Source organism: Rhincodon typus, chromosome 1 (assembly GCF_021869965.1).
Source record: "Rhincodon typus isolate 14 chromosome 1, sRhiTyp1.1, whole genome shotgun sequence".
NCBI lineage: Eukaryota > Metazoa > Chordata > Chondrichthyes > Orectolobiformes > Rhincodontidae > Rhincodon > Rhincodon typus.
In genome coordinates, this window is record NC_063332.1 from 162,293,356 (window position 1) to 162,307,635 (window position 14,280).

Sequence of the window (14,280 nt, forward strand, 5' to 3'; positions counted from 1 at the left end):
TCTGAGTTCTGAGGAAGGGTCACCTGACCCAAAATGTTAACTCTGATTTTCTCTTCACAGATGCTGCCAGACCTGCTGAGCTTTTCCAGCAACTTCTGTTCTTGTTCCTGATTTACAGCATCTGCAGTTCTTTTGGTTTTTATTCCCCTTAAGATCTTGTATGTTTCAGTAAGATCACCTCTCATTCTTCTAAATTCCACAGGATATAGGCCTAGCTTGTTTAACCTTTTATAAGAGAGCCATTCAAGCCAGGAATGAATTGATCTCTGAACTGCTTCTAAATTTGTTATATCTTTTATCAAGAAAAGGAAATCAAAACTCTAAAGAATACTTTAGATGCAGTATAACCAACTGCTTGTGTGGCTGCAGTTGTCTACTTTTATGTTCCATTCCCTTTGTAGTAAACATTGGCATTACTTTTGCCTTCCTAATCACTTGCTGTACCTGTATATTAACTTTCTGTGATTCTTGTACCAGACAGCTCCCTCTAAGTTTCTCTCTATTTAAATAACATACTGTTTTTCTAATCTTCCTGCCAAAATGGACGAGTTCACAATTACCCATGTTGTACCCCATCTGCCAGTTACCTTTCTCACCCCACTCACTTAACCTGTCGATATCCCTTTGCAGGCTTTACTTCCTCTTGATGACTTACTTCCTACCTTCCTTAACTACGTTAACTCTGATTTGTCTCCACAGATGCTGCCAGACCTGCTGAGCTTTTCTAGCAATTTCTGTTTTTATTCCCACCTTCCTTGGTGTCATTTGTAAATGTAGCAAGCATACATCAGTTTCCTTACCCAAGTGATTGGTGTAGATTGTAAGTAGTTCAAGACCCAACATGATCCTTGCGATACTACATTAGTTACAACACACCAACCCCCAAAAAGCGACCTATTTATCCTGACTTACTGCAACGTTTTAGCTAACCAATTCTTTATCCACGCTAATATGTGACCCCTACACCATGTGCCCTTTACATGTACAGCAAAACCATGTGCTCTTGTGCAGCAATATTTAAGAAGCTATTTCATGACTCTCATCAAAGATGTATTCCATTGAAAAAGAAAGACTGTACGAGAGGATACACCATTCATGGCTAACTAAGCATTTTAAGGATGTTATCATGTTGAAAAAAAGACTTACGGCTAAGAGTAGTGGTAGCCGTGAAGATTGAGAGCATTGTAGAAACCACCAAAGGATGGCTAAAAGTATAACAAATGGGGAGAAATTGCAGTTGAGGAAAAATAAAAAGTAGAATAAAAAACAATTGAAGCTTTTATAAGTGTGGCTAAACTAAGCATCTTAAAGGGTGATACTGGAGATTTAATGTTGGGAAACCAGCAAATGTCAGAGGCTTTGATCAAGTATTTTATCTCTCTTCAAGTAGAAGTCACAAAAAGTAATACAAAAACAGTAAAACAAAAAGAAGCATGGAATTTAAACCAAACATGATCTCGAGAGAAAAAGTACAAGAAAAACTAATGGGATAAAAGGCTGGCAATTCCCTGAATCTCAGGGTCTTAAAAGAATTGACTTTAGAAATAGTGGAGGAGTGGTTATAATCTTCCAAAACTCCCCAGGTTCTGGACAGGTTGCTGCAGATTGAAAAACCACAAATGTGACATTGCAACTGTAGAAAGGAGGGCAACAGTGATCAGGAAATCATAGGCCAGTTACTGTAACATCTGTTATTGGGAAAATGAAGAATTCATTTTTAAAGAGGTAATAGCTGGACATTGCTCAATTCCATTTTGATTTTGAAAGAGTGTTGTGAAAGGGAAACCAGGTTTGACAAAGTTGTTTCTTGGGAATGTACCTAGCAGGTTGGATAAAGAACAACCAGTGAATGTAGTGCATTTGGATTTCCAAAAAAAGCATTCAGTAGGTGCTAGAAGATCAGAATACATAGTTTTGGGTGTCATGTATTCGTGTGGATTGAGGATTCACCAACTAACAGGAAACAGAGTCAGGATAAGTGGGTTATTTACAGGTTGGCAAGCTGTGACTAATGGAGCACCACAGGAATCAGTTCTTGAGCCACAACTATATATGATCTGTGTTAATAAATCCAACGTAAGGACCAACTGCATTGCAACCAAAATTGCCAATGATACAAAGATAAATAGAAAGCAGGTTCTGAGGAGGACACAAGACATCTGCAAAGCAATATACATAAATAAGTGGGAAAACTTTGGCGGATGTATTGAGAGAAATTATGAGCTTGTCTTCTTTGGTAGGAAGAATAGAAAAGCTGAATATTATTTAACTAGAAAAAGACTGCACAATACAGTAGTACAGAGGGATTGGGTTTTTATACATAAATCACAAAATGTTAGCATGCAGGTACAGCAAGTAATTAATAAGACAAATTGAAATTTGGCCTTTATTGTAAAGGGGATGGAGTATAAAAGTAGGGAACCCTTGCTATGGCTGTGCAGAACATTGGTGAGACTGGACTTGGAGTACTGTGTACTCGTTATTTAAGGAGGGACATTCTAACATTTGGAGCAATTCAGAAAAGATTCACTAGGCTGATTCTTGGGATGAGGGGATTGTCTTAAGAAACGTTTAGTTTGTTGAACGTATACTAATTGGAGTTCCGAACACTAGTAGGTGACCTTTTTTAAGGTTGTATGATTCTGACAGTTTAGACACTGCAAGGTGTTTCCTGATGTGGGGAATCTGGAACTTCAGGCCCAGTTTTAAAAATAAGGGTTCTCCCATTTAACACAAGGAGGAGGCGTTTTATCTCTGAGGAATTGTCCTTCACAGAGAGCAATGGAGACTACATGATTGAATTTATTCATGACTGAGTTAGACATATTTCTGATCAACAAGGGTGCTGAGGGTTTTGGGTGCGAGATAGGCAGAAAATTGAGTTAAGGCAATATTCACATCGGCCATAATCCTATCAAATGTTGGAGCAAGCTCAATGGACCAAATGGCCCAGGCCCACTCGTTATATTTAATAAGCTTATTGAAGAAAATGTGTAATTTGATGTGTATTTCTAGGAGAGCTCTTCCAGTATCCTAGTGAACACTGATCACTCAACAAACCCCACAAAAATATTTCACTTGATCATTGATCCCATTGCTGTTTGTTGAACATTGTGTAAATTGGCTGCTACATTTGTGTTGATGGCATGCGGTTGTACTTCTAAAATAATTAATTAGCTGTAAAGCATCCTGAGAATGCAAAAATGTATTAATTAATTCTCTTCATGCAAACTTGATGTCCTCGTTTCACTGATTATTAGCCAATAATTGCTTTTAAATGTTTAGCACAAAAGCCCTTTAATGTAGATGTTTCCGTCACATGGAAAACAGGTTTCATCCTGCAATCCCAGAAAAAGTAAAGACTTTTGATTACTCTAGACTAAACAAAAGGTGTGATTGTATATTACTGCGTTGACCATTATTGTGGATTGTGACTTTCCAGTATAAAATACATTTTTTTTCTTAACAGGTGGATGATAATGTAACACGCCACCTGGACAGTGTATTAAAAAGAAATGACTGGGATTTATTAATTTTGCATTACCTTGGATTAGATCATATTGGCCATCTGGCTGGACCAGATAGTCATCTGGTTGGACCAAAACTCAGTGAAATGGATAATGTTATTCAGAAGATTCACACAGAACTACTATCCAAGGTTTGTAGAGCAATAGCAAAATTTTCACTCATGCCATAATGGCTAGTGTAATGTTGACCGTTATAGAGTTATACAGCACAGAAACAGACCCTTCGTTCCAACTAGTCCATGCCGAACATAATCCCACACTAAACTAGTACTACCTGCCTGCTCCTGGCCCATATCCTTCCAAACCTTTCCTATTCATGTACTTGTCCAAATGTCTTTTAAATGTTATAATTGTGCTCACATCCACCACTTCCTCTGGATGTTCATTCCACATGCAAACAACCCTCTGTGTAAAATATTTGCCTCTCGTATCTCCTCTCACCTTAAAAATTTGCACTCTACTCTTGAAATCTCCCATCCTAGGGAAAAGACACCTCATCCATCCCATTCATGGTTTTATACACTTCTATAAGATCACCTCTCAATCTCAACTGCTCCAATGAAAAAGGTCCCAGCCTTTCCTTATAACTCAAACCTCCCATACCCGGCAACATCCTGGTAAGCCTCTTCGGACCCCTCCCCAGCTTAATAATATCCTTCCTATAACTGGGTGACCAGAAATGGAATTCAGAAGTGAGAATGTGATCCTTCAGTTGCATAGAATTTTGGTCAGTGCTAAACTAGAGTACTGTGTTCAATTTTGGGTACAAAACACCAAAAAAGATGTGCTGATTCTGGAGGTTGAACCATGCAGTTTCACCATGAAGTTACCAAGACTTTGAAGAGTTATGATATGAAGATTCTTCATTCATGTTCAGTCCTCCTTACTTACTGTTTCATCATTTTCCTTCTAGCTGTTATCCTTTTCCTCCCACCCTGCAGTTCTCTTCACTAAATCTGTTCTGTAAAGGACTTCTCTAGTTTTTGATGTGAGCCTGTGGTAAGGAATACTGCATTAATGAAAATTAAAGAATATATTTCTACTTGGAAACATTAGGAATATTGCATGATTTTACATTTTAAAAATACAAATTTGAAATGTGTTGCAAATTATACCCAATGTTTTGGTATAAAGTTGTGTGTTTTTCATTTGAATGGGGATTTGCAGCAAGGTGAAGTGACTCTGCCTAGTTTATTGATATTGTGCGGAGATCATGGAATGTCAGAGACAGGTAGTCATGGAGGATCTTCAAGTCATGAAGTGAACACTCCACTGGTTCTTCTCAGTCCTGCTTTCAGAAAGAAAGGTAAGCATCAGAAAGAAGCTTTGAATAAACATTGTAACAATTCGATTTTACTATCTGATGTGTTTGATTATTTTAAATCTTTGGCTGCTAAGCCATTTGAGTATTTCTCATTAAATTTAGAATTCCAACTTATTTTGATTGAATCATCTCAATTATGTTCAAACAATGACTGTTGCTTGGATTGGTAAAATTTTAAATGAAATTAAAAGATTATTTTTTAAATTAGAGAGATCAAAAGTAATTGTAAATAATTTTCAATTTGGACTTCTCCATCACCAATCCTTTCTATTTAACTGCTTACTGATTTTGAAAACATTTTACTGAATAAAGGTGTGATTTGTCCACTATTACATCCAGTCAGTGGTTAGCACTGCTGCCTCACAGCACCAGGGACCTGGGTTCGGTTCCACCCTCGGGCAACTGTCTGTATGGAGTTTGCTCGTTATCCTAGTGTCTGTGTGAGTTTCTGCCAGGTGCTCCGGTTTCCTCCCACAGTCCAAATATGTGCAAGTTAGATAGATTGGTCATGCTAAATTACCCAAAGTGTTCAGGGATGTGTAGGTTAGGTGCGTTAGAAGTATCTCCCTGTTCTTTACCACTACTCTGATTGATGCTGATATTGCTGAATTGAGGCCAGTTTTGTATTAAAAGCACATACCTTTTGGACTGTCTAAATTCATGTTACTTAGACCATTTAAATTTATGTAGTTTGAGAGGAAATGTTCATCCCAACATTGTGGATTGCATTTGAACCCAGTAGCAAAAGCAGTATTTTAACATACTATCAACCTCTTTTTCCCTGTTTCTGTTCCATTGATTGCCTTTGCAATGATCTCTCATTTAATTTATTCTTGTGTTAGTACAGTAATTATCTCAGAAAGTGTAAAGAGAGGGGAAGCCTAGTGGTATTATCAGTGGTTAATCCAGAGACCCAGGTAATGTTCTGCAGACCTGGGGTCAAATCCCACCACTGCAGCTGGTGGAATTTGAATTCAATAAATATCTGGAATTGAGAGTCGGACTATAACCATGAATCTGTTGATGGTTGTCGGAAAAACCCATCTGGTTCACTAATATCCTGTGGAGAAGGAAACTGCCATCCTTACCCGGGTCTGGCCTACATGTGACTTCAGACCCACAGCAATGTGGATGACTCATACCTGCCCTCTGGGCAATTAGGAATCGGCAATAAATGCTGACCTAGCCAGTGATGGCCTCATCCCGTGAATGAATATTGCCAATGCCAAGTGTGCACATGGAACAGCCAGTTTCATTTGTTCTGTGGTCTTGAGTTGTATATAATTTAGATCACATATAGGATGATAAGATAAACGATTCTTTTTGAAACTGTGTTTGCATTTTATTAGTTTACTAACTTGGAGTGGGAGGTTGAACCCACACACTTTGGATTCAGAAGAGAGTGCAGCCAAACTCTGGTGTGCAGTGCTTGTCGCACTGCACTTTTTAAATGTGGAAGGATAGGAATCTTGAAGAACGTTGTACGTAGGAAAGCAGTAAAGCAGCCATTTGCAATACAGCTTGCACTGTATTCAAGCCATCTTCAGTTAGCTAAACTTAACCACATTATTAGTGGTACTGTACTACATGACTACAAGTTCAGTCATGAGACTACTTTTAACAAGATGAAATTGAAACATGTTTATTAAGTTTTCAGGTAAGCTACAGCAATGAACTGGGGTAGTGATTTACAGTATAACATGGACTGTATACTTCCTGCATTATGACTGGATGGCGACTGCACGATGACTTTTCTTTTTACATCTTTTGGTCTGCAAGCTCCTTTATGTTTCTGGCTGTCCCTCTCTCTCTCTCTCTCCCTCCTTCTGTCTAGTCTACATATCCTTCTGTTCCTAACCTCTCATACTTATAATTATGCCCTTCATATTTATTACTGCATCAAGGCTTTACATCCATGCTTTCTTATCCCATAGAGGGACTCATCTACATTTCATTCTTGCATCAGTTTCCCACAGACAGCATTCAAGATTTTAGCTTTTGGTTAGTGTATGCAGCAAAACTTGTCATGACCGCCCAAAATCCCTCTGTCTTGATAACATTTTCTATAGTGTGTCCTACTTCTGGATTTTCCCACTTGATCATAAAAGTTGTTACTAAAATTATATTTTAATTTCTATTAATAAAGTTGGATTTTAACAATTAGTATTCTGGTTGGTAATTTATAATCTTACAGGGGAAAGAAAAGTGCCAAAAACTTAAAAGTCTACAAGGACCCACATTTAGAATTGTCGTTGCCCTGCTCAGTGCCATGGAGTGAGTGATTTATAGGAAGTTTTCCCCATTTTGTGTATCATTCACTGTCTGGAAAGACTATGGAAAATCCCTGCTTCCAGGGTGTCTCCAGCACTTTATAATAACACAAGGTTATCATTGACAGCTATGTTCCAGTGTATAGGTACAGGTTGTTCTTCAATAATCGATAATCACGTTTTTGTGTGACCTTGCATTATAGAAAATCATGTTATAGGGAAATCGCTATACCTTTACAGCAGAAAGTTCGCGTAATCCACACAGCATCCAAATTCATTGATCGTGTTACAGCCATTAAAAAAACATTAAAAGTAAAACAAAGAAGTGCAGGTGCTGGAGATCTAAAACAAAAACAGAATTTGCTGGCAAAAATCAGCAGGTCTGGCAGCATCTGTGGGTGTTAATGTTTCGAGTCTGGTGATGAAAAGTTTCTGTTTTTGTTTCATAACATTAACTTAATTATAAATATACTGCTGTTGACACTTTCATCCATATCTGTAACATTTGAAAAAGCTTTGACTGAGGGCTCGTACAACATTGACCTTTCTTTTGAAGAAAATGGCACTGATTACTAATGCATTGTAAATCGTAAACCTGGCTCATGAAAATTCTTGTGTTTGTGCAGGCCGGAATATTATGCATTTAACGTGGAATTCTGCTATTACATTATCCTAACTGGGAATTAAATTATTTGTAGATAATACATTTTGTCCAATGTTAAATTTTCAGACATTAGACAAATTAATTATTCAAATTTACTTTTCTAACTTCCAGATTCATTCACTGCTTCTGAATATGTCGAGCAAACAGACCTCACTTCCACTTTGGCGTTAGGATTTGGTTTGCCTATTCCAAGGAACAGTTTGGGGCGTCTCATTTTAAGTGTCCTTGAGGAGAAGTCTTTAAGGGAACAGCTTAGATATTTGCATCTTAATGGATACCAACTTAGTAAGCTAGTTCAAGAGAGTATTCCTACATATGAAAAAGGTAAGGTGCACCACACTGAATTTTGGATAAGCCACTGAGAAAGGTTCCATTGCCAAATTCTAAAGGTGTGAAGCAGTTCTTGAGATTTGTTTAAAAACTACTAGAGATGTTGAGTATTTTGTCATAAGCATTTGCCAGCTCACTTTACTGTCATGTGCTTCCGTATTGTCAGACCAAAATATTGAACTTTTTAAAGAGAACAGTCCTGAAACATGCCCATTTATTTTGTCCTTATAGTCATTTTTGAAAAAAAAAGTGGGCTCTTTAAACATTTACAGTGTGATTTCTAAGATTTCTAAATAACAGCACGTCAACCTTTGGCACACAATGTACCTTAAAGCTTTCTCATTCCGAGTTTATTTAAATTGAATTGCCCACAAAACCCTGTTGTTATCTACTATCAGTGGGGGAATATCAGATCAGTTTATAAAGTTATCCATCTTTCCAGTTATTGCGTTTGTGACCCATCTCAGCTAACTGACTAAGTGCCCTTTGGCCATCACACCCAATGACCTATGTTAGCTTCTTTCCCAGTAGAAACTCAAATTAAAAATTTCCAACCTCCGTTGCCTGAACAGATTTCTAATCTCTGTAACTCCAATAGCTGTACAACTCTTCAAAAGCTTTACATTTCTTCAATTCTGGCCTTTTGTATTTCCAACTTTATTGGCAGCATGCACTCAATTGTCTAGGCTGTAGGTTCTGCAGTTCATTGACTACATTTCTTGCTGCCTCTCCACCTTATTCTGGACGCTTCTTAAAACTTAGCTCTTTGACAAAGCTTTCAGCTCCTGCCTTCGTATGTGGATGTGTAAGCTTTTGTCTGATAATGCTCCTGTGAAGAGTCTTGGGGTGTTTTACTATGTTGAAGTCACCCCATAAAGATATAAATTTTCAAAAAGATTTCAGTGATAAGCCACAGGGTCTTGACTGTATTCATCCTAGGCTTGTGAAATAACTAGAAAAGTAACAGAGGCTTTGAGTGCCATTTTCAAATTCTTTAAATATATAAACTAGGTTGTGATAATGGCAAATTTTTCGAGAAGGGGCAAAACATAAACTAAAAGGAAAAATAAAACCTACATTTATATAGTGCCTTTCATGACCACAGGGCTCCTCAAAGCTTTTCACTGCCAATTAAGTTATTTATGATGTGCAGTCATTGCTGTAAAGTAGGAAATGCAACAGCTGATTTACACACCGCAAATTCCCACAAACTACAAAGTAGTAATAGCCAGATAATTTTTCTTTTGATTTTGTGGAATAAATATTGGCCAGAACACTGGTGCTAATTCCCCTGATCTTATTTGAAAATAGTGCCGTCAAATCTTTTGCACCCACCTGATGTGAGAAGGTGGGGCCTTGGTTTAACACCTCATCCAAAAGACAGCATCAAAATCAGTGCAGCTCTCAGTCAGTACAAAGTACTCAGTATCAAATCCCTTGACTTTGTACTTTTTGCCTTGGAATGAGATGTGAATCTAGAACAAGTGGTTCAGAGGTGAGAGTGCTATCAATTAATTGTAAATTGTATAATAATAGACCAGTCAGCTGTGGATAGACTTTTGAAATCCATAATTTGAGGTCAGTTAGTATTTAGAAGCAGCATGTTATGGTAGCTTAAAACTAAATTGTATTTAGCAAATTAAGAATTATTGATTGAATGTTGGATAGATGGATGGAATGCAGTAGATTTTCAAATGTGTTTTATGAGGTGTCCCAAAGGAAACTTACTAGAAAACTTTAGATTTATGGAATGAGAAGAAATGAAACAAAATTGTCATTTGATTAATGGACAACAATAAAGATTTATTTGTATCCTGAGCTTGGAGCTGTGCCTGCTTTAAAATAAAGATACATCACTTCCATAAAACTACTTTTAGGCTTTCTAGCTGTAAAATGTTTCATTTTCCTTGTAAGATCAGAATGCTTTGCCCCTTCTTTGGCCACAACTGATTATTACAGGACACTGAGATTGTTGAATACTTTCATTGTGATCATTTTCCTCAACCTAACTAAGTTGCTTTTTGCAGATCCTGGATACAAACTATTTGGAATAGCACAAAAATCTCATGGTTCCTGGATAAAACTTTACTTCGAAGGTAACTCTTCGGAGACTCTTGCAAACCTAGGAAAGAAGGTGCTGAGGCAGTATTTGGATGCCTTGAAGTTAATGAGTTCCTCACTTTCCAAAATTGTGGCACAGTATGATATGTACTCCATGATTGTGGGAACAATTATTGTGGTGGAGGTAGGAACTTTTGCGCAACGTTGATTTAATTTCTCTTCCCTTTTCCATATTTGGTTAATTACAATGTTATACTGTATAGAGAGAGGACAGTGGCAAATCAGTCGGATTGCAATGTATCCAGTTTACAGGCACTCAGTGTGTGCACATATTCTCTGCTTACATGCATCACTCGCCATTTTGGTAAAAGACAATTTGTAAGCATCCTAGATACACCCCTGAACAAAACATTAGAGCTGTAGATTTATGCAGAATGGTCTGTTTATGGACCCTTCTGCTATACTTGATTGGAAATGACTGCAGAGTACACGTGAGACATTGAAGAAGTACTTAGGTAATTTATTACTTTGGTGTCATTGATGGAAAAGTTCAGACTACACCTTGGTGAAGAGTGGGTTAAGTGGAGATTCGTTGTAGTTGTCAGAATTATGATGGTAGTTGAAATTATGACAAGTTGTTGTAGAATTGATGTGGAGAACCTGTTTCCACAGGCAGTAGGTGGGTAACTAAAAGGCACTGGTTGATTTTATTTTTATGCAATAAGCTGTAACAATCTGGAATACATCACTTGAAAGAATGGAGGCAGCAGATTCAATTGCATGTTGATAGCATGGTGGCTCATTGGTCAGCACTACTGTGTCAGAGCGCCAGGGACCCAGGTTCAATTCCAGCCTCGAGCAGAGTCTGTGTGGAATTTGCATGTTGTCCCTGTGTCTGCATGGGCTTCCTCTGGGTGCTCCAGTTTCCTTCCACTGTTCTAAATTTGTGCAGGTAATGTGGATTGGTCATGCTAAATTGCCCATAGTGTCCAGGGATATGTAAATTAAATGGATTAGCCATGGGAAATGCAGGATTATAGGGATAGGGTATGGGGCTGCGTCTGAGTGGGATACTGTTTGGAAGGTCAGTGTGGACCCAATGGGCCAAATGGCCTGCTTCTACACTGTCAGGATTCTATATAAAAAAAACTTGCAGAAAGAAATCAGATACATGTTTGAAAAGGAAAATTCTTACAAGACTTTGAGGAAAAAAGTAAATAGAGGCATTAATCGGACCTTGTGTGAACCCAGCCATCTGGTTTCGGCAGGTTTGACTGATCCTGGGGACTCTGCACCTTGATTCTGTCCTTTCCTGCTGTCCACAGGGTGAAAGTGGTTTCTGAGTAATGAGCAGGAACAGGAATCCATGAAGATATGCCATTCCTTATCAGCTGTGGGCACTGAGGCTAACTGCTGTGCTCCCAGTCCCAGTGAGATCAGATATCTCAAAGAGCACGGATTGGATCTGGGACCTTCTTGGTTTGAATAAAAACAGAAAGAACTGTGGATGCTGTAAATCAGGAACAAAAACAGAAGTCGCTGGAAAAGCTCAGCAGGCCTGGCAGCATCTGAAGAAAAAATCAGAGTTTCAGATCTGGTGACCTTCTTGGTCAGGATGGTTCTGCTAAGATGGCTCTCCTAATTCCTATTCATTTACAAAAAGGACAATAAATGGGTCTTGTCCTGCACAAGACCTTTCTAATTGGGTTTACCATGTGGAATGAACTGTTAGAAGAAGTGGTAGATGCAGGTATAGTTACAACATTTAAAAGACACTTGGACGGGTACTTGAAAAGGAAAGGTTTAGAGGGATATGTGCCAAATGCAGGCAAGTGGGACTAGTTTAGTTTGGGAAACTTGTTTGGCATGGATGAGTTGGACTGAAAGGTCTGTTTCTGTGCTGTATAACTCTATGACTCTATAACTCATACAAAAAGCATTTCTGTGCTGTAACCTTCAAAGGTTTCTCATAATGACTAGTGGCTATTTGAAATTTCCAGTATACCTTAATGTCTTTGAATGCCAATCTCCACATCTGAGAAAATATCTATCCAAAAAGTGGTTTATTTCAACTGTGGTAGAGCCCAGCCCATGAATGCAAAACAAAGGCAAGAACTTTTAGTAGCTTCAGTAGTAAAGGTGCCTCCTCTTAAAGATCCCATGTCACTGAACATGATACTGTGAAATAATTCTGTGTACAGAAGATGACAAAGATTATGGCAGCACCAAGAGGAGAGAATGGCCTGGTGCTATTATTGATAGGCTGTTAATCCAGAGACCCAGATAATGTTTTGGGAACTCAGGTTGAAGTCCTGCCATGGCAGATGGTGGACTTTGCATTCAATGAAAATAAATTGGAATTAAGAGTCTAATGATGACCATTATTGATTGTCAGAAAAACCATCTAGCCACTAATGTCCTTTAGGTTAAGAAACTGCTGTTCCCTACAGACCTACAGCAATGCGGTATCCTCTTTTAACTGCCCTCTGGGAAATTAGGGATACGCAGTAAATGTTGGCCTAGACAGTGATGCCCACAGCCTGTGAATGATTTTTTTTGAAACAATCACCTGGATGGCATCCAGGTTTGAGCTAACAAGTGACATTTGTATCAGATATGTGTCAGGCACGGTTTACCCTCACCCATAAAGAACCAATTCACTTACCCATGAACTTCATTGTCATAACCTTACCCCAGTCCCACTCCCTTAATGTACTTGGGATCATCGTTGATAAGCAACTTAACAGAACCAATATTGATTGCAAGCACAAGGCAAAGACAGATTTGTGCTTCATTTTATGACGCTTCAGTGAACTTCTCATAGAATACTCACTTGGATTTGTGCAGTTAGAAACTCAATACTATGCAAAATAAGGTAGTCTACTGATTAGAATCCAGTGCACTTTGCTTACAGGATGCATAGCAGCAACTTTGAGCTTGTGCTTATCATGTGTCTCAATCCTATGAACCAACCACCAAGAAGGACAAAAACAGCATGGCCATGAGAATGCCATTGCCTCTAAATGCACTTTCTATTAGTATTGCTGTTTGTTCATTTATTGTTGCTGTGTCGAAATCCTGAGTTCTGTAACTTAACACCTTCTCAGGTCTGGGCAACCAGAGATGACTGTTTCCTTCACATTTTACATCAAATATTTTAATAAATTGTGAACTCTTATTGAGCAGTTTTGTTCAGATCAATTATGCACACCTCAACTCACATCCTGCAGTTGTGCACTTCTACTGCTGTATGGAGTTTTACAAGCTCCAAAACGGCAGTTGTCCATACCATTATCAACCACAAGGTGAATGTATTAATGGAAGTTTATGTTATCTCTGACTTTCTGTGGGAAATGCATTTGTATCTGACATTTTTGTTTATATTTTTAGGTGATTTTCCTTCTAATAGTGAGTACTCCAGATGCACTGGGCAGCACTGCTGAATTTGAAGTACCGCTGTCAGCAGCATTCTACTCCCTCCTGTTCTATCTGCTGTGTCTGATGTTTACAGCTATTCATATTATTGTACGTACATCAGCAAAGACATCCTGCTATTTTTGTGACGTATCCTGGCTGCTGGCTGCAACAGTGATTGTACTGATATCTGCCCTGCAATGTGTGCTCATTTCAACTCTTTGGAAGCGTTTTACAAATGGGAAGCCTCAACACAAGGTGATTCACTGATATTGAAATGTGTCAGAAAATTAAGAAAAATACCAGCAGTTCTGTTCACTCAAATTAAGTCGCGGTTTTGACTTTATGCAAAGAAGTCCACTGTACATTTGTAGGTTTGTGTGTTTTTATGGCTTGGAATTCTTCACATTATTTGTGCCAGGAAATACTCTTCTAAATTTTGGAAAGGCGATTGCTGCAAATGTTTAGATTTTGGTGAGTGTACGTTTTGTTAGACTTCACAAAATTACTAAGTACAGAAGAAGTGACTGATGGCTCATGAACAGACTTATTTGTCCAGGTTGTATCCATTTAATTTTACCTCATCTCTGCAGTTCCTCCAGATCTTCCAACCTCACCGGGGTAAGTTGTGAACATGTGCAGATGATGTCAAAATGGGAGGTCTAGTTAACTATTTTTAAAAATCAAAGA

General features: G+C 38.3%; 1 protein-coding gene across 1 annotated transcript in view; it reads left to right on the top strand.

Moving 5' to 3' along the window:
* The first annotated feature begins 8,126 nt into the window (after nucleotides 1–8,126).
* pigg (phosphatidylinositol glycan anchor biosynthesis class G) overlaps nucleotides 8,127–14,280 on the top strand; it is a 20,051-nt gene continuing 13,897 nt past the window's right edge. Inside the window, exons 1-2 of the mRNA XM_020512563.2 lie at nucleotides 8,127–10,360; nucleotides 13,567–13,848. Coding sequence (XP_020368152.2) covers nucleotides 10,283–10,360; nucleotides 13,567–13,848 — 360 coding nt within the window. The 5' untranslated portion in view covers nucleotides 8,127–10,282. The remainder of the gene's footprint in view (nucleotides 10,361–13,566; nucleotides 13,849–14,280) is intronic.